This window comes from Anguilla anguilla, chromosome 1, assembly GCF_013347855.1.
Source record: "Anguilla anguilla isolate fAngAng1 chromosome 1, fAngAng1.pri, whole genome shotgun sequence".
Classification (NCBI taxonomy): Eukaryota; Metazoa; Chordata; class Actinopteri; order Anguilliformes; family Anguillidae; genus Anguilla; species Anguilla anguilla.
In genome coordinates this window covers 41,448,128-41,467,626 of record NC_049201.1, presented here as the reverse complement: position 1 = coordinate 41,467,626, position 19,499 = coordinate 41,448,128, and the positions used below count along the sequence as shown (strand labels likewise).

Below are 19,499 nucleotides of genomic sequence, written 5' to 3'. Positions count from 1 at the left end.
TTTAACCCATGATTGGGTTTATTGGGATATGAACTCATGGTTCTGCTGCCACCAATTACTAGTACAACATGAGTAATCAGAAGATACCATATAAACCATTTTACTTATTTATTAACAAAAATATATGTAGAAATGCATTTCAACTGAACATCAAAAACAAGGTTGTTTAATTTCCATTCTAAATTATGTTAAATGATTACAAATATGTACACTAAGATCAAACAAATCCTTTACAAAGTGATCTTTTCCAGGCAAGATTTATAAATACAGCCTATGGTCTATATATGGTATATATATATATATAAACCATTGATAATTCAGAGAGGATGGGAGACGGCAGCTTTCAGAAAATAACATAGCAACAGGGAAAGAGGACGTTAGCGTTGGCAATGTCTAAAAGAGGAGTTGATTCTGTCTGCATCATGATTTGATGTAGCGGCACACAGAGCCGATTTGAGTGATGCAGCTGGTGACAGCAGGGGGCACCGTCTCCGTGGTTTCCCCTCGCCATGCTGCCAGGGCATCCATGGCCTCCTTCGGGTTGCTGGGCGAAAGGTCATATATTGTGTAGACTGCTGCCAACTGAACTGGCCAGGGGACACCTGCAGACAAACACAAGCACACACACCACAAGCTTTTTTGTCAACAAAGTTGGCATGAAAAACAGTTCACAGTTCATTTGCTTAGTTAGTACTGTACCATGAAAGTTAAAATGGTTGCATACCCGTTTACCTGAAAATTCCTGTATCACGATGTTCAAGAGCCCACAAACAAAGACAGCGCCAGATGCTCCAGTCTAATCACTTACTAACCAGATCAATTCCATACACTTCACTGCAGTCTAATACGCACCATGAACCCCTAAAAACGAATGCTTATTATACAGTCCAGTGTGCTTTCAGAAGGTACTAAGCAACTCTAGTATTTCAGTATAACAAAGTTTAGCACAAAATGCTCACCTCAACAGCTTAAAAAAAACTGGACCTACAAACAGAAAATACAAACTGTGCAGAGTAATAGCACACATCTAGCCTAAATTTAAACTGGAGTGGAACACACACCCTTGCAAAATTTCAGCTACACAGTTAAAAGCCTACACAGTGCCCTAAGTTAAACTGCAGGCTAAAAACATACACACACTACCTAAAGTTCACAGCATAATGGCACAGTTTTAAAGTAATGCAATCATTCGTGCACCGTGCTGAAATGCCCTGCTAGGTTGGGAGGATGAGCACTAGCATGCATGACTGGTATGTTGTCTGGTAGAGCAGCTCTTCAGAGGCTTCAGGATTACATTTAATCATTTTTTAAACTTATTTCTCAATTTTCCAACTCTATTTCCGACAGAATATTTTTAACATTTTGAAAGATAAATCAGATTAAATGTAAAAAATACCTTCTCCTTTTCCATGTCTCCCAAATGTGTTGATTACTTTAGCAACATTTTTGACAGAAGCGATAGACTTCTCTTTAATGCCCAACTGCCCAAGTCGCCCTGAAAAATAAAACAAAATTTTGCAGGACAGGTTCTACGTTTATGGAGAAAATATTACATTATCGGGTTATAAGGACACACAGGCCTATCAAGGAAGTCCTCAAAAATCACTTATAATTCTGAGTGAAAATTCCACCATTATTCCCACCACACTGCTATGCCAAATCTACCTTTGCTTCCTTATGCTCAGAAGTGTATTGTACTAACCTGACAGATCTGATTCTATACCGCTTGTAATTATTCGTCTAAATATCATTTTGTGGAAATGTACAGGTAAAAAAATGATTGGCTTACCAATTAATCTCAGAGTAGTTGCAACCGAAATATCCGGAATAGGTGTCTGCCGGGACCTTGACTGTATCACCCAACTGTTCATGATGGGCCACAGCTCTTTGCTGAGAGGAAAATTGACACATTACACCCCATATATTCAAGGAAATTAAGTACTTCAGTATATATCTACATATAAAGCCGCACACACATATACACACATATTGAGCAAATATGCCCATGAAGATACACGATGAGGAACCATGCAAAAGTCGTATTTACCATATTATATTGTCATGAGTCCACTTCCATTGCTGCTGTGTACAAAGGAGGTCCAGTGTGAATACGTATGTCCATGCAGCATGATTCAGATCATCGCCGTGCCGATCATGCTTAAGGAATTTCATATTCACTCCCATTCTCAGCGCCATCAATGTGCTTTTTATTATCTTCTCACAGTCACTTGGAGGATTCTGAGAGAAATAAAGTTACTTTCAGACAAGTCTTGTGAGCGATGATTTAGGGTTATTCTGTAAATTTGCACCGTTGAAAAGTAGGTAATAGCTTCTGCATGAGACATGATCACAAAAGGAAAATCCTGTTTTTTAATGAGCTTTCCTGTACATATCCTTTCAAATCTCTGAGTTTGTTATTAAAGTAGTGATGAACCCTTCTGGATCTCCTTTTCTCATGGGCATAGTTAAAACACAATAAATATCAAATTCAAACAATTAGTTCAATTACCTCTATCTGTGTAATAATAACACCTCAAATGATTTCATAAAATTAAACCTATTTTTCTTTGTGAGATCCCTCAGTCAGGTAGTAAATTTTTAAGCATATTCAAACATAGAATTTACATAAACATGGGCATAATGTTTCAGAAAGGCAGTGTTCCCCAAGTACTGGGCTAGTTACTGACATTAAGCTAGCCTTTATCTTGAAGTTTTTGTAATGAACAAAAACGTTGCATACAGCTGCCTGTATGTTGTCACCCATGCAATTCCTATGTGCACTTCAACTGGATTCTCAGAAGCCTACTTGGAATTTTGTTTGCGCAAACAATATCTCCATAGGTCCTCCCCATTCTGTTACATTAAATATAGAGAACTTGTCGTCTTTGACTGCAATTCTGAACCTTTGCAAAAAATTTCTGTCACAATTAAGTTGACTACCTTGCTTTATTTAAAATAATAGGCTTACTGCATGGACACACTCCCTCCTCAACCTCCATCAGTCGCTACTCTTCATCCATTAACATGATAAAATAAGGTTTTGCAATGTAGCGGATTCTCATTAGAAACTTATGCAAATATCTAAAAAATCCTTCCTTCACTGCACCTAAAAATCCAATAAAATCCTTAAAAAATGTTTCTTAAAGTAGTAGAAAGGGAGAAAAAACGTTATTTTACTGAAAAAACACATTCATCACACGTTGCTTTTATCTTAGGCCCATTTCTTTGTTGAAAAGGTTGTACTTCATGATAAAAGTGAAGACGTACCTTTTCCCAGTCAAGAAAGGCAGTTAAACAGGGCAGCACCTCGCCATGGGCCCTCAGCCTCAAAACGGCATGTATGGCCTTGCATAACACACCCGTTTGGGAGAGGACATTGAACCACGTGGTCACAATGAAAAGAATCAGTTTTGCTGAGTCTGGAAAATCTGCACAAAAGAAAAATTGATGCACACAAAACAATGATTGATTAAAACATATTTAACAACAATGATTATCTAACCCACAACACAATTTATTGTAATTCTAAAAGCAGAAGTGATGATAGTAGGAAAATTTTCCTTTTTCAGATGCCGACAGATGGGTAAGTAATATACATTTTTTTGAAGTGATACAGACTAGAATAGTGCCACAGATCAGGATAGAGTTGTCCCAGAAATAGAAGTGCTGAATGGCTTCTAATGCCCTGCCACACTTGCCACTTCTCACCAAGTTCACTTTAAGTTTTGCATCCTGATTCACTTTTAACTATATGTTGTTCTCGATTATGTTTGCTACATGCCGACCAGAATTCAATAGGGTAAGGGTAAGTTTACCAATAAATATAATTTTCAGAAATATTAATTCCCTTATAAAAGCAACATTATTTCAAGGGAGTGAATACTTTCTCTGTCCATTATACTAAAATCATCACGTATGCGAGTTTTTGTTCTTACATGTAAATTTCAACAATGTTATATGCCTTCATAAAATCCTTCACTTTTTAAGTCTCCTTAATTCCTTAATAATTAATTAAGGTTTTCTCCTTAATTTTTAAAGCTCTCCCCTTTTCCTCCCCAATTTGGAAGGCCCACATATATATCAGTATGCAACTCACTACTACAACCTCCTCTACTGATTTGGACAAACGTGTTCTCCTCGAAAGTGATGTCTGTGTCCACATACTTTTGGCCATGTAGTGTACCTGTTGAAGGACTGGTAACTACATGATGCAAGACAATTGTTTGGCCCACCTTCTTTCAAGATACTGTAAATAAAGAGATGGGCTCTTTCCCAGTCTTCTGTTTGTCGACAGATTCCAGTGTAGACCCTGCAGAGCGCTTGCAAGTACATTCCACAGATGGTGTTCTTCTCTGTTTTCATCTTCACTAGGATGGCAGACAGCAGATCATCTGCTAAGTGCTGAAAAGGAAAAGGTGCCACAAATAAAACCTGATTCACTCATTAATCAATTTCACTCAGTTCTACAGTATATAAACAGACTAACTAGCTTGTGGCAGCACGGATATTCATGACTACAACACAAAAGAAAAACCAGAAGCAATGATAACCAACCTTGTTCACCACACAGAACTCATGGATGACCTCCTTTTCTTCATCTCTCAACACTGGCACTTTTGAAATTTTTGTGATGCTCACATGACTCCTAATTACAGGCAATAAATCAAAACAAGATGTTCCAATCTTTTTTAATGCATCCATTATTGGATTTTGTGCACTGGTTGCATTGCCTACTTGTCCATCTTCCCTGGTCCCAGCAGATTCCCCCTGACTAACCTCCTTATGATTTGCAAGACATCCGTGAGGCTTAGCAGGGACTGGTGAGTCATTATCCAATTTAATTGCACTTTTTGGCAACAGCACGTTCACTCCAGGTTTTTTCACAAATTTCCCTATAACAGCTGATGAACCATCTTTGGATGTACTATTGTTTTCTATCGATGGGTTAAACCCAATTTCATTTTCATTAGATTGTTCTGTTTTAGTAAGTACCCTGGAAGAATTGACAGCCTTAAATCGGGATACTTGACCGACAGGGTCTGGTGTTGTCGTCCCAGTATCAGGTGCACATCTGTTAAAATTAACAGTCCTTCGCAGAATGTTAAGAGTCCGTGCCCGGGCAGAGAGTTCGGGATACATTGTGTCAAGAATTCTGACAGAGTTCTCCTGAGGAGCACTAGGGGATGAGCTGGAAGAATTTGATGCTGCGGGTGGAAGCCTCCCAGGAACAGGAACAGCATGTTTCGGAGTTGTTGCGCAGAACTGCAGTGGAGAAGAAATTAGTCTTCTCCGTTTTGTGTCACCAGCAGATGATATGGACAAACATGGAGAATTCACATTTGGATCTTCTGAGTGTGGTGACATGAGCGGTGCTATTGAAGTTTCTTGTATTGGAGTTCCTTCAATTGAAGGAATTAATAATTTGCTAGGAACCGTCTGTAGCTCCTGTGTCCCAAATCTTGGAGGGGTGACTGTCAGGGGATTAAGCAGAGGAGGGAGAGGTGGCCCCATTTTAAAGCGAACTTTCCTTATAGATTCTGGAGACTTCTCTGGGATTGAAGTGTAAGTGGTTGCTAACATGAGTGGATTTGTCAATTTGAGCTCGTCTTTCAGATTTAGAGATCTCTCCTGACAATTACCAGAATGTTGCCGTTTGCGGCTGGGAATTGTTGGATTTCTGAAATTCCCAGGCTGGGTATCATCAGTGGGAATGTCTCTGCTATTGTTCAGGGAACAATTCTTCACATCCTCAGGTTTGTCAGCTGACACCTCTTGTGTTATTTTGCTTTCGGTGCTTTCATCAGTTCTGTCATCTGCCTGCAGGGGACATAGGCTTTCTTTCAGCTCTGAGGAGAATTCAGGGTACAAACTACATCCTTGGTCTGTTATTTTCTGTGACTGGTTCACATTGCTTTTACATTCTTTACTTTCATCTTTTAAGGGCACTTCAAGAGCATCCAACACTTGATTTTCACATAATATTGCTGTAAATGTTTCTTCCATTGGAATACTATCTGCAGTAACCTCTGCTTGAGAACCATTTGCTGATGAATCTAGTTCTACCAGAGCTGAGTCTAAGGATTTTTCACTCATTTCAGAAGGGTTTCCCTGTGATTCATAGCTTGTTCCTGGATTTTTTCCAGAATCCTCTTGAGTTACAACTGAATCTTGTTCAGGCTTTGTTAAACCTTTTTCACTCTCAGTTGATGCTTGGTTTCCAGCACGCTGGTAGATAGTTTTAACTTTCCGCTGCAGACCAAAACTCTCCTGTTCATCTGATGATTCTTTGTATTTTTCAAGATCATTAGAACTACTTCCTTTGATTCTGTCCTCATCTGCTGGAATTTCTGCTGGAGTGGAGTCAGTTTCCACAAGAGGTTTTATGTCACTACAAGATGGAATCCTACTCAAGGGATTATCAATATTCTCTGAGCTGGTTTTACTTGGGCTGGCCAGTAAATTCAAGGCAGGCACTTGGCATGTTTGAGTCAACTCCTGCTCTTCACATGCATTCACCTCCATTTCATTTGGTTTCTCACATTCCTTTGTTGCAAGTACATTTTCAATCATATGGTTTGACACTTCAGAGAGAGCTCCGTTCTGAATTATTTCCAATGGTTTTATCCGATCTTCAGAATTCACAGCTCTACAGGGTAGCTCACTAGTAGTTACAGGTTCAGAGGGTGGAGTCAAATTGACATCTGGTCCAGTAAAAATCTCTGAGTGCAAAGCATTTGGGCCTACATATTTGGGTTGACTGATTCCATCATTTGAACAAAGTGGAGATTTTGAAGTCAAAGTGCTTTCTGCCAAATCCAACACATTAGCATCAATATGACAATTGTCCTCAGAAAAACAAATGGTTTCTTCTGGGCCATGAGCAGAATTTACTTCAGATTTGGCTTTAGACACAATCTGTTCAGATTTGGCATCATCATTGGGTGTGTCATTTAAAGTACTCAGGGGGTTCTGATATTGAGTTTCATTGGACTCTTTTGGTTGAGTGAAACAGGGGGAAAGAGAGCCTTGAATTAAATGACTATGAAATGTGGGAGTTTCCGAAGGAACATCCGCATCTTTGCTGTGTCCAAGGTTGTCACTGCTCACTTTAAGAGGGGATATATGTGGTCCTAGAATGGATTCGCTGTACACAGTGGAACAACTATCTTGGTGGTCACCAGTAAGTTTGTTTGGCAATATTGGTAAGGCCTTCTCACAAGTAACTTCAGCATAAATTTCCTTTTCCTTTTGCGGGGTTTCCACAACCACCATATCTTCAGCATCAGAGCCCTTGTTTTTCACAAGGCCGGTATGTTCGGGGGTAGACTGTTCTGTTGATGCACCGCTGCACACAGTCTGTTTAACAAAAGAACCAGGGGATGATTCTGACAATCCATCCACCAGAGGTTCATCTGATGTGCACATCATGGTTTCATTAGCATGTTCAACCTTCTCATTTTCTACTTCACACAACTGAATCTCTGAGTGAGATATATTCATTTCCTCGTCCCTGGAATTGACACACATTTTTGTGAGTGTGCCACAAGGATTTGAAAAATCCAGGATGTCACTGTCAGCTGGGGCTGATACCATCGACACGTCCGTGGTCTCCCTTGTGGATAATTCAGTGCCTTGACGGTCAACATCAAATTTCTCATCATCACTGGAATCGGACAGATCTCCAAACAGTGCTTTCTGCAAGTGAGAATAACACACTCTTGACATCGACAAATAAGATAAACATAGTGAAAACTGCAATACAGAAGTCATCACATTGTCCAATTGTTATATAGAGGTAGACTACGTGTAACTACTGTTATGTTTACTTCTTGATTTACCATGTACCTAAGGAAACAATGCGAATGCGGTGTATTGCCCAGATGGGATCCAGGCTCTGGATCCATGAAAGATAAGGGACCAGAGCCCTGTGCCTTGGATGCATATGGGACAAGAACCTTCAGTAGTATGCCCTGGGATAAGGGTCTAGCATAACTGCCCTGGACCCACACAACCCACTGGGTGACACCCAACTAAAACCAGTAAAACTAACTAATTTTAGAAACGCATCCCAACTTTTAATTCTTAAACCAGCTGCAGCAAAACTTTACACATTTCTTACTTCAGGCGAGGTAAAGATCACTGGAGACAGAAGAGGTGGCAGCGGTTTGAAGCAATCTAATATCTCCTCAATGTCCTCCTCATGGCTTCCATTCAGTGATGCACCAGGGGATGTCGTTTTCTCAACCAAGGTGTTACTGTACAGCAACTCTCCTGATGCCCGACTTCTTTTCCGAGTTTTTATAGTATTTGGAGCTTCAGGTGGTCCTTTAGTCCTTTGTACCGACACACTGCAAGACTTCAAGGGGTCACTGCGGTAATCAGATGACTCACAAGGTAGGCCTGTGGACAGATTTCTATAAGTGAGTGGTTTGGATCCATGCTTCTTCAATACAAAATATTCACTAACAGTGATCAGGAATGAGGTTGGACTCTGAAATCCTGCATAAGTTTGTGGCAGAGTAAAACTACATATTATACTTCATGATCATGCTTGCCCTTCCCTTTCATCTTATTCTGGGACCTCTTGTCCCTGGACCTCCCTGGGAAAATGGCCTTTAAGCTATTCTTGGTAACAGCTTTGAAAATTCAGAATTTGTTTAGAAATATTAGTTAATATAAAACAGTTAATTTTAAAAATGTAACATTTATTAAATAACGTAAAATAAAAAATCCCACCACCAAATTCCTCAGATTCTACCAATATGATTTTAATTACCAGAAAAGTGTAGCTGGCTTGTAGCCTGTGAGGACTGAGGCTCTATGCATGACCAAAGTTCTTCTATAAGCTGTTTGACTTTAGCTGCAAAATAAAGGACAAATATTTAATGACATAAGTTTATATCACACTGAGCAGTTTTTCATGCAAAGTGAATGTAACATAATGCAATTCCTTTTGTTTAGAACAGCAGTATTCACTCTTGTCCTTGGTGCATAGGGCAGCCAGTATTTATTTAATCATACACCAGTTCAAACGTAAAAACATGGCTTAAACCAGTGCTGGATAACTTTAGACTGTACGCAAATGGCATAATTACATAATCATGTTCTTACATAACAGTATAGACTACCTACCTTTGTCAGTTTTTGGCTCTTCTGGAAAATTTGTTTGAGTTGTTACATTCATTAAATCTGGTCAAACAAAACAATGACATTCAGATCAGCATATTTAGCTAGAGAGACCGGGTGAGCATGCATATGTACCTACATTTCAGATCTACCAAAATGGACAAAACCTACCTTTCTGATTCTTTAACTCCAGTTCTTCCAGATTTTTCTACAAAACCATTAGAGAAATTCAGGCAGTGAGAGTTAATTCCAAAATACATTTTTTCTCCTTAACATTAAGTCAGCTGCAGAAGGCAAAAACTCCACCACATAATCATTGACACATAAATAGTATAACTAACACTAATGCTCTTCTTTTTATAAAATGCTCTGGATTACAGTGTCTGCTAAAATACATAGGGCATCTGCTATCACAATTTAAAACACATTACCTTGCAATGTAATACATTCTAATACTATACAGCCTATCATACCTGAGTTGTGTGAAGATTTTCTTCCAATTTTTTCTTCTCCTTTTTCAGTTGTGTAATTTCATGATCTTTCTTGGTGCTGCAATCTGAGACAAAATAAATGCCATTATCACATTGTAATGATGACAATAATAAATTTGCAGAAAACAAGAAATAAAAATACTGCCACCAATACAGGTGTGATGCATACAAGGCACACAGCATTCCTGAAGAAAACCAGTAAACTGCATGATTTTGTTTGGTATTGAAACTGACAGTTTCACTAACTAGAATGCTAATACAATATTACTTACATTAGTAAAATACTGTTCATAAAAAGGATGAAATGTTAGGATTTTCTTCTGTACCGTAAGTGGCTAACAGCAGTTAAAGACCGGGCAACTTCTGCCTTCATGTTAAACATGAGAGGAACCTTGCAGCTAAAAACGCACCACATACAAGGTGGTGTATGTACTTTTCAATTTGTTATTATTTTAAGCATCCACCAGTTAGATAAGTTACCCCCTTTGCAATCTTATATTAATCAAGACCTAAAATAGAAAATTAACATCTCTACGGTTTATGAGAATGTAATGTTGGTTTGTAATGGTAGCTAAAATTACCAAGTAAGCAAATTATGCTGTGAGCCAACTTAGATATCTACCTCAGGTAGCTAAATAAATTGAAGAGGTACCGAGACTACTTCCTTTTCCTTGGCTCAGATGCTGAAAAGGCCAGTGGCTCTTTGGAAGCAGGTCGCTTGCTCACACTATTGGCCACTTTCGCACCAGCAAAATTAGAGACTTTGGGTGCTCCCCAAAATTTGTCACTCACAGTGATTTTGTTTATAAACAATGATGTAGCCTAAACTGAGCCATTCTAAAGGTCATAATGATACCCTGAGGTGCTTATTTACACCCAGTGAATCTCATTCTCTGTAAGCTATAGATGCACAATGGACATTTAGCAAAATCTGATTTTGAAAAGAATTTGCACACTGGATCTTTAACAGTTTCTGCCTTCCATACGTTTGCCTTAAGGAGCCACAGATATGAGTCTTACAATGTAAATCGACATCAGGGAGTTCACGGCGCTACAGCATAATCAATAACATGACTTGTGTTTAATGACTCACCTTCAAATGTTTTTAACTGGTTTTCAAGATTCTTCTTTCTAAGGATCACAAAGAAAATTATTATACATAGCCATTCAAAAATGCACAAGATGCCTGCAAATAACATAAGAGGTTCTTACGAAGAAAGTAACTTCATGTTCTCTTCCTTCATTCTGTCAAGTTCCTCAGATGTCTGCTGATAATGTTTCAGGGAGTTCTGTAAATATGAAGATGACATGGAGGACAAATAAAATTTGAGTGGCCAAAACCGGGCTGCGTTTTTGAATCTCACTTCCTTTTCTTGTTGAGAGACATTGCTCACTAGCGCCAGTGTGGTTGGCTCCTGTATAGTATCACAGTTGAAAATACATTACCTTGTAATGTAATACATTCTAAAACTATATGGCATATCATTACCTGAGTTGTGTGAAGATTTTCTTCCAATTTTGTCTTCTCCTTTTCCAGTTGTGTAATTTCATGATCTTTCTTGATGCTGGAATCTGAGATGAAATGTATGCCATTATCACATTGTAATGATGACAATACTGGATAGCACAACCAACATTAATACATTTGCAGAAACACAGAAATAAAAATACAGCCATGACTACAAGTGTGATACATACAAGGCACACTGCATTCCTGAAGAAAACCAGTAAATTGCATGATTTGGTATTGAAACTGATAGTTTCATTAACTAGAATGCTAATACAACATTAGTAAAATACTGTTCATAAAATGGATGAAATATTAGGATGTTTCTTCTGTACCATAAGTGACTAACAGCAGTTAAAGACAGGGCAACTTCTACATTCACATTAAACATGAGAGGAACCTTACTGCTAAAAAACAAACCACATACATGGTGGTATATGTACTTTAAAATAAGTTATTTTAAGCATCCACCAGTTAGATAAGTTACACCCTTTGAAATCAGATAGTATTCAATATTTGAAATAGAAAATGAACATCTCTGCGGTTTATGAGAACGTAATGTTGGTTTGTAATGGTAGCTAAAATTACGAAGTAACCAAATTATTTTGTGAGCTAACTTAGATATCAGACCTGGGTCAAATACATATTTAAAGTACTTGAATTACTTTTAAATACTTTTTTAGAAATTATTTGAAATACAGCCTTTACAAATGCTGAGTATTTAAATTACAAAATGTATTTGAAAATACAATTAAGGAGCATTTGCATGTATTTGCAATTACTTTCAAATATGTCTTAAAAACATTTAAAATACTGTATTTTCAAATACAAAGTGTTTGATTTCATGGAATTATTTGAAAATACTTTCACAACATAAGGCCAGTGGTGCAATATGCGCAACTGCACCAAGCTGTTGAAAGACTTGAAAAGCACTGGATATGCGATAACCTATCAGCTCTGAAAGTTGAGCATTTTGTCTCATTAGAGGACAACATTTTGATGAGAACGTGTCAGGTGACTGCTGACAGCCCCGGTCCAATTTTACCGATTTCCATTGTTAATTGGTAGTGAATATGCATGGGTGAATTCTATTTTTTCAGTATCTAACCTTATAAAATGTAAAAGATGGAACTGCACGTATGGCTGTTGAACACTCTGATAACAGAAAAAAAGAAGAAATACAGTAAAAGGCCACTAACTTTAAGAAGATTGCATGGGTACAAATAAACTGGCAAGTAGCTTATCAAGAAGTCTTTCCATCCCCCCATGCAAAGACATGTATAGGCATTTAGGCTACTGTCTATTAGAGGTAGTGCATGGGTTCTTTAAAATTGCCAATGTAGGCTACCCTTGCCCATAATCCAAATTCAAACTCTAGCCCCTAGTAGTCCCCCTGGAGTGCCCTCAGTATTATAGCTTGCTGACATCACATCAAGGGCCACTCACAGCAGGATTTGAGACTTTGGGTGCTCCCCAAGAATTTGTCACTCACAATGACAACAAGGATGTCATTTTGTTTATAAACAATGATGCAGCCCAAACAGAGCAATTTTAAATTTTAATTTAGAGGTCATAATGACACCCTGAGGTGCTTATTTACACCCAGTGAATCTCATTCTCTGTAAGCTATAGATGCACAATGGACATTTAGCAAAATCTGATTGAAAAGAATTTGCACACTGGATCTTTAAGTTTCTGCCTTCCATACGTTTGCCTTAAGGAGCCACAGATATGAGTCTTACAATGTAAATCGACCTCAGGGAGTTCACGGCGCTACAGCATAATCAATAACATGACTTGTGTTTAATGACTCACCTTCAAATGTTTTTAACTGGTTTTCAAGATTCTTCTTTCTGAGGATCACAAAGAAAATCATTATACATAGCCATTCAAAAATGCACAAGATGCCTGCAAAAAACATAAGAGGTTCTTACGAAGTGAGTAACTTTATGTTCTCTTCCTTCATTCTGTCAAGCTCCTCAGATGTCTGCTGATAATTTTTCAGGGAGCTCTGTAAATATGAAGATAAGACAGGTGAGAAATAAAATACAAGCCGGGCTGCGTTTTTGAAGCTCACTTCCTTGTCTTGTTGTGAGACATTGCTCACTAGCGCCAGTGTGGTTGGCTCCAGCCACCCGTGTTTTTAATGCAAGTCAATGGTAACAATACGGTTAAAATATGAAGTCAATTATTTTTTTCCCCACAAGAAAATGTAGTCGAAATAGGTGTTTTAAAAAAAAAAAAATCTAACGTTTCTCCATCTGCCGATTTGTTAAGTTATTGTGCTATTTGGACAAGACGGTAATATTTTGTAGACGAATCAGCGACAGTTTGCGTCACTACCAAGACACTGGATCTCACGCGATTGGGGGAAGAACAAACGTGTCCCTACTGCGCAGTCTCTGGCTCCAATTTGTATAACATGGTGGCCTTCACAAACTACACTTCCCAGGTTTCAAAACGCTTTTCACCAAGCCCATGGAGAGGCAATGGGTGACATCACAGTAATTATCTCCAAATATTTCTACAGTCTATGATAAAATTTTACTGTATTACAGACTACTCAGTACAGTAAGTGTATGCATGCATTTATGTTCAAACATGCTACCTTTCGATATGCTGGGTTTGATACCTACTTTCTTCTCCTCCAATTCCGATCGCATTGCCTCATACTCCTCGTTCTGCCTTTCTAATGGCGCCATTTTCAACAGCAGCTCATCCAGTTCTTGATGTAGCTTACTAGTCTCCCTGATTAAAAAAAAGAAGATATTTAGTGCAGCCGTGATTCAGAATAAAAACATTTCAACTGGATTCAGCTGAATATACAAGCTTTATTAAAACTAAATTCACTACGATCCATGGCAGGAAATCCCTTGCAAAATCTAAATTTGTCATCCAAGCAGTAATACTACTTGAAAATTTGACCAACATGACATAGAAACAGCTAGCACAATGTACTGACTACAAACTGGTAGAAAGCAAATTACCCAACACAGATGCCGTAACCCTCATATACCAAACCCTCTACAGATACCAAATCCCAGAAAATTAGCCTAATTTAAGCACACTAATTAGCTACCACAGCATCTACACAACTAAATAAAAAAGGTATTGAGGAGCTGGTTATAACAGCCAATAAATAAAAATAGCAAGTGACATCATCGTTGGCATCTAAGCATTGCACATTTATTTATTTTTAATATATACTCTTGTAAATTATATAGAGCAAGGTCTTGCAAGCAAAGAAAGCTGTAATCAAATATCAGAAAGATTTAAACTGAATGAAATGGAAATCTTACCTTTGAGATTTCTGAAGCTGTAATTAAATTGTCAAGGAAACATGGCAAAAAGAAGAATTCTACCTAAACATAAATACAACTGAAACACCATTTCCTCACTTCAGAACAGTAACATAGAAACCATTTTTAATATGAATAGACCCTTTAATATCTTTAGGGACTTCAGGAGAATAATGTGAATGTTTTCAAATTTTTTCAACACGTCAAAAACAGACTAGGCTATTGCAACTCTCTTCTTGTCCCCTTCTTCGGCCATCAAGCCCCTCCAGTTGCTCCACCGCACCTGAACCACAACCTCCCAAAGGATTCTCGCATCCCTTCCCGTCTCACTTCCCTCCACTGGCTACCTGTTGCGGCTTGCAACAATTTAAAAACCATGGTGCTAGCCTATCGAGTTGCTCAGGGGACTGCCCAAGCTTACCTTAAGGAGATCATCAAACCTTACAGACCAGCGAGACGCCTTCCTTCTGCAACCTGAGCGCCCCTGGCTCCTTCCCCTCTGCATGCCTGCGCTTCCAGGTCAAGCCTGCTGTCTGCCCTGGCCCCCCAGTGGGGGAATGACCTCCTTGCATCAGTCAGAGCAGCTGACACTTCCCATCTTCTGCCGGAGGCTGAAGACTCACCATTTCAAATTCAACCACCCCCCGCCCCCTCCCCCACCCCTCTCTAGCACTTCTGCCAATGGCTTGACAGCTGTGACTGATGAAATTCACTCCGACTTGATTGAACTTCTGTTTTGCGGTTACATGGTTTGGTTTGTTACTGATATTTTTGCATTGGGATCTTGTTATTTTGCAGGGTTGCACATCTCACTATTGCGTAATCATCTTGTATTAACAGGCTTACAGATGATCGTAGCTTTTCACTTGTGGTCATTTTCATTTGTGGTCTGAGTATTTACTTACCACCTCAAGGGTTACTGTCGCTCCCAATCCCAATATATGCACCTGTCTTACCATTCAAGTCACTGTATAGGACTGTTTGCCCAATGCCAGTAATGTAAATTTACTACATCTACCATGTAAAAGACATACAAGATCTTGAAGGTAATTAAAAGGATATCATCACATTTCTCCTGGTATTCAGTCAACAGATGGCTGGAAAACAAAACAAGGTATTACAATTAATTCATTCCATTTTAAATGAGCCGTTTAAATATACTCCAGACTCTAACCTACTTGTCACAAATAATTGTAAAAATTTGAGGGCCATTTAAGAGTTAGGGTACTTGACCCAAGAGTGTAATTTATGGGAGACAGGGGGGTTACAACCCCCCCAATACAAAACAGGCCAAATAACCCCTAACTAATATAGCATGACGATGAGAAAAATCATTTCAAATGATTGGGGATTTTATGATGTGACTGGGATATACTGATCAGTCAGGTTTGGTTTTTGTAACGGAAGTCGCAGCTGCCACAAATTTTGTGACTTTCCCCATTTTTTGCCATCTCCAAGATTTCTTGCGTTTTAAGTGTTTTCAGTGATTTTTTGGCGGTTTTGGATGGTAACTGTCAGCCTTAATGTCACTATGGTGTTATTTCCTACGCATTTTAACAATTGTTTATTGCCAAATGCTGGGAGAAGCATTAAGCAGTAATTTAGTTCAATACTATTATATTAATACCATCTGTAAAGAAGTAATTGTGTTTCTGTAGTTAGCAACATAATATTGATATATGGGGTGTTTTTTTCCCTAGAAAGCCTCTACAAAGAAAAGCCAGCAAAGTGAGACTCAGCCTAGGGAAGATTTGCCTCAGAGTGAGAGTACAGAATCAGCAGAGAAGCTACATATTTCAGGTTTGTGCAGACCCAGGGAGGGATGGCAGCCCAGGGTTGATACTGTGGTATACATTTCATGTTTTCCATAATGAATTGCCTTGTCAATAATCCATGACTGGGCAATACCAAAAAGCATAAAGTGAAAAGCATTATGGTAAAATAGTAACAGCTGTTTCAGATAGAACATTTAAAATCAACTAGCAAGCTAACTTTAGTCAATACACTGTCCATACACTAAACTAATGTTAGTTTAAGTAAAAATTATGATTAATGAATTAATAAATGAATTAGGGTGAAAAACAATATCTTCAGGTTTTCACGTTACCAAAACACACCTCCTACAGGTGGACGTGGTGGATAGCCCACGGATATTAAATTACTGAATAATGTTTAAAGTTGATCCTGCTAAGTTAAGTAACTATAATGTTAGCCAGCCATTAGATAAATTTAAGACTTTGTTGTACCAGAGCTATTTATGAGCTGTTGTAATAGTGTGTATACTTCTGCAATCAAGATATGCCAGATTTTTTTATATTAATTAAATTTAAGTTTTCTTTCACTTTTAAAATGTGTAATAGTTTGGACAGTGAAAAACATCTAATTTAATTTGTCTTAAGATCAGGCTGTTAAGGCAGCAAAGGTGAAATTTTTGAAAACTCTATAACCACAGTATGTGATTAGGGGTAAGAGACTTGAGGGTGTGTTGCTATGCAGAGTGGCTCATTAAACACCTTGGAGTCCATTTTTACCGATGTTGGTTGGTATACTGTAAACCAATACACTGCAGATGAGGCTTGTGTCCCAAAGCAGGCATTTAATAAAAGTGTAGACAATGTCTGTGGTAGGCGGGCATACTGTATCACCATTTTCGGCTCTGGTCTCGACTACTCACAGATTATTTTATTCAATTTCTATACAAAAATCTTATTTCATGTAGGCTTTCGTTGTTCATGTCAATTTACACCAGATTGCTCAATTTACTTGAAAGACAAAAAATTTTCCCCCAGGGGAGGATGTCCCTGGAACCCCCTACAATGTCCTGGGCTAAGTCCCCCAATGTCCTCAAATCCCAACAAGGCCCCTGTCAACAGCGTTGATGCCCAGCCTTCCCCGTGACAAAACATCAGTGACAACAAAAGACTCAAACATCGTAAAACATTTAATCAAAACTAACTTTAAAGAAATAAAAACGGACACACAGTAACGGTTTCGTTTTAATAATGCAATTTGAGCATGTTCTATTTCTAATAACGCTCTGTTGAATTAAAGGCAAAAACATGCCATTTCCATTAAGCAAGTAAATGCACCAGCCTCTCAATACATTTAATTAATTTAACAGATCTCAAATTAACGTTAAAAAATTCAGTTCCTTCTACCACTTTTTAAAGTTTTCCTTGATTTTCAACAACACTGCCGGGACTTCAGCCAATATTTTCTGTGACAAATATCCAGCCTTACTGATCAGTACTCTGTAGTATGTTCCCCTTACAATTCACCATAAATGACCATCTCACAGCTGTTCTATTAAAAAAATATTATGGATGGACGTTTCCTACATTGTCTCAGGGGGTATGCCCCCAGGCCTCACAAGAAGGTTGCATTTCTCGGGGTGTATGCAATGCATTTCTCCACCCTCGCCATTGACCCAAGCATGTCAAGACAACACTTCTCGAAACACCAGAGTGAAAAAGAAGCAGCTGTCAGTGTGTGTTGTTACATTCATACCAGCCCCGAGTGGCACAGATTACTTTTCTAAGGCAAAAATCACGACTGCGTATATTAGTCCTAGAGTTGCGATGAAAAGAAATACATTGATTTTACCTTCTTTGAGATCGTTAATCTGCCCGTGGCTAACAGAACACAGAATGCACCACTACTGGGTGCAGTTTGATTAAACGGTCACGTCAAGCTCAACACTTGTTTTGAAATACTTCACAAGCCGTTATCACAGCATCTGCACAATTGTTAGTTTGATAGCGTGTAAGCAATACATGACAAACGCGTCTTGCTTATGTATGTACTTACTCTGTGTCAATTATCTTTCGTTCCAATATCAGCAGTGCCGCTACGTATTCCTTTAAGTTCTGCAAAGGAGAGCATAATCAGTAGGTCACACACATGCTAGCCAGACGTTCATCAAAATCAGAACACTCCAAACGTATAACATGGTTTCCTAGCTAGGCTTTCATATGAATGACACACTATTGCCGTTCGTTATTAATTTGACGTTAGCTGTTTTGATAGTGAAAGCATTTGCTAAGCTACGTAGAACTAAATGACAAGCCAGCTATCGTTGTCCAAGTTACCTGGTGCAAAACTGTGCAATTTTTACAAACTCCTTTGGTGATATCTGAGGCAATTCCTGCCGATTTTGAATGGTTCTCCCCGGGCATCATGGTAACAACAAAAAAAATCTGTAAACATTTACATGAATTATTACACCATACACATACAGCTATGTACGCAAACTAAAACTGAAATCACCACAAAACATTGCAACTTTTCATAATCGCATAACTGAACGCACGCGAAATGTACTTAAGACCCACAGAAAAGACAGGGAACTGTCATGTATAATGCCAGGATAAATAGTAATTTTCTGACGATAAAGTTCCAAAATTCAAAATATTAACATATATTGTTTTATAATTATTAATTTATGGCATCAAATGTACCGACATATTACTCAATTATGTTTCAATAAATGAGTAAAAATGAATCCAATGGATCTGGCTCCTCCAAAGACGTACTCGGGGTCCAAAATATGTACTTCCGGGATTGTCGCATAAATTATGTCATACAGTTCATGGGTCATACCATCGAACTAAAGATACCACAGGGTACAGGGCTTGCGATTCTCCGTGAAGCTCATAAACTCCAGTGGTTACTCGAGGTATTGCAGTTTAGTAAGCCTCTGGTGCCAAAAAGCAAATTTCCCCATTCGAAGTCCATTCAAAACTACGAATTTACCCCCGGCCACATTACATTATTTTGGACAGAACTTTTTGCTGAAAAATTTCTTCACACTGAACTAATTACTCTCCAGGCAGCGATTTTTTTCTTAGTCCCACAGAAGAAAATATAAGATTTATTTAATTCCAAATTGGTCCACGTGGTTTTACCCATAGACCAGATAGAAATCTAGGCCCGCCATTAAAATTATTATAAGTTGCTGTACTACAAACGATATTGGCTATCTTACCTCACACGAATTAAACAAGCTGTATTCCAAAGTTTGTGACACAATGTTTGAATGACAACATTGGGCCTCATTAATCAACATTCTTAAGAAGA

At 38.4% G+C, this 19,499-nt stretch overlaps 1 protein-coding gene across 5 annotated transcripts; it reads right to left on the bottom strand.

The window, feature by feature from the left end:
• Positions 1 to 91: 91 nt before the first annotated feature.
• ice1 (KIAA0947-like (H. sapiens)) lies at positions 92 to 18,898 on the bottom strand. Of its 5 annotated transcripts, none has more exons than XM_035429865.1 (23): positions 18,881 to 18,898; positions 18,512 to 18,619; positions 18,231 to 18,289; positions 15,486 to 15,520; positions 14,424 to 14,442; positions 13,761 to 13,872; positions 13,059 to 13,135; positions 12,940 to 12,977; positions 11,107 to 11,189; positions 10,830 to 10,906; positions 10,711 to 10,748; positions 9,600 to 9,682; positions 9,298 to 9,334; positions 9,133 to 9,189; positions 8,777 to 8,860; positions 8,120 to 8,400; positions 4,555 to 7,695; positions 4,233 to 4,401; positions 3,268 to 3,428; positions 2,048 to 2,238; positions 1,790 to 1,890; positions 1,397 to 1,495; positions 92 to 602 (listed from the first exon to the last, which is right to left on the bottom strand). In XM_035429865.1, exons 1-23 carry the CDS (start codon positions 18,884 to 18,886, stop codon positions 421 to 423), a joined length of 5,238 nt encoding a protein of 1,745 aa, XP_035285756.1. In that variant the 5' UTR covers positions 18,887 to 18,898; the 3' UTR covers positions 92 to 420. The 5 variants fall into 5 exon arrangements, with proteins under 5 accessions (XP_035285756.1, XP_035285767.1, XP_035285795.1 ...); XM_035429876.1 differs by lacking the exon at positions 18,881 to 18,898 and adding an exon at positions 18,733 to 18,746; XM_035429904.1 differs by lacking the exons at positions 9,600 to 9,682; positions 10,711 to 10,748; positions 10,830 to 10,906; positions 18,881 to 18,898.
• Positions 18,899 to 19,499: the final 601 nt, after the last annotated feature.

Coding starts and splice junctions, on each gene's coding strand:
- ice1 (XM_035429865.1), bottom strand. Junction 15,521..18,230: donor CGAAAGATAATTGACACAGA/GTAAGTACATAC, acceptor TTTGTTTTCCAG/CCATCTGTTGACTGAATACC. Junction 7,696..8,119: donor TGATCTTTACCTCGCCTGAA/GTAAGAAATGTG, acceptor TCTCACTTGCAG/AAAGCACTGTTTGGAGATCT.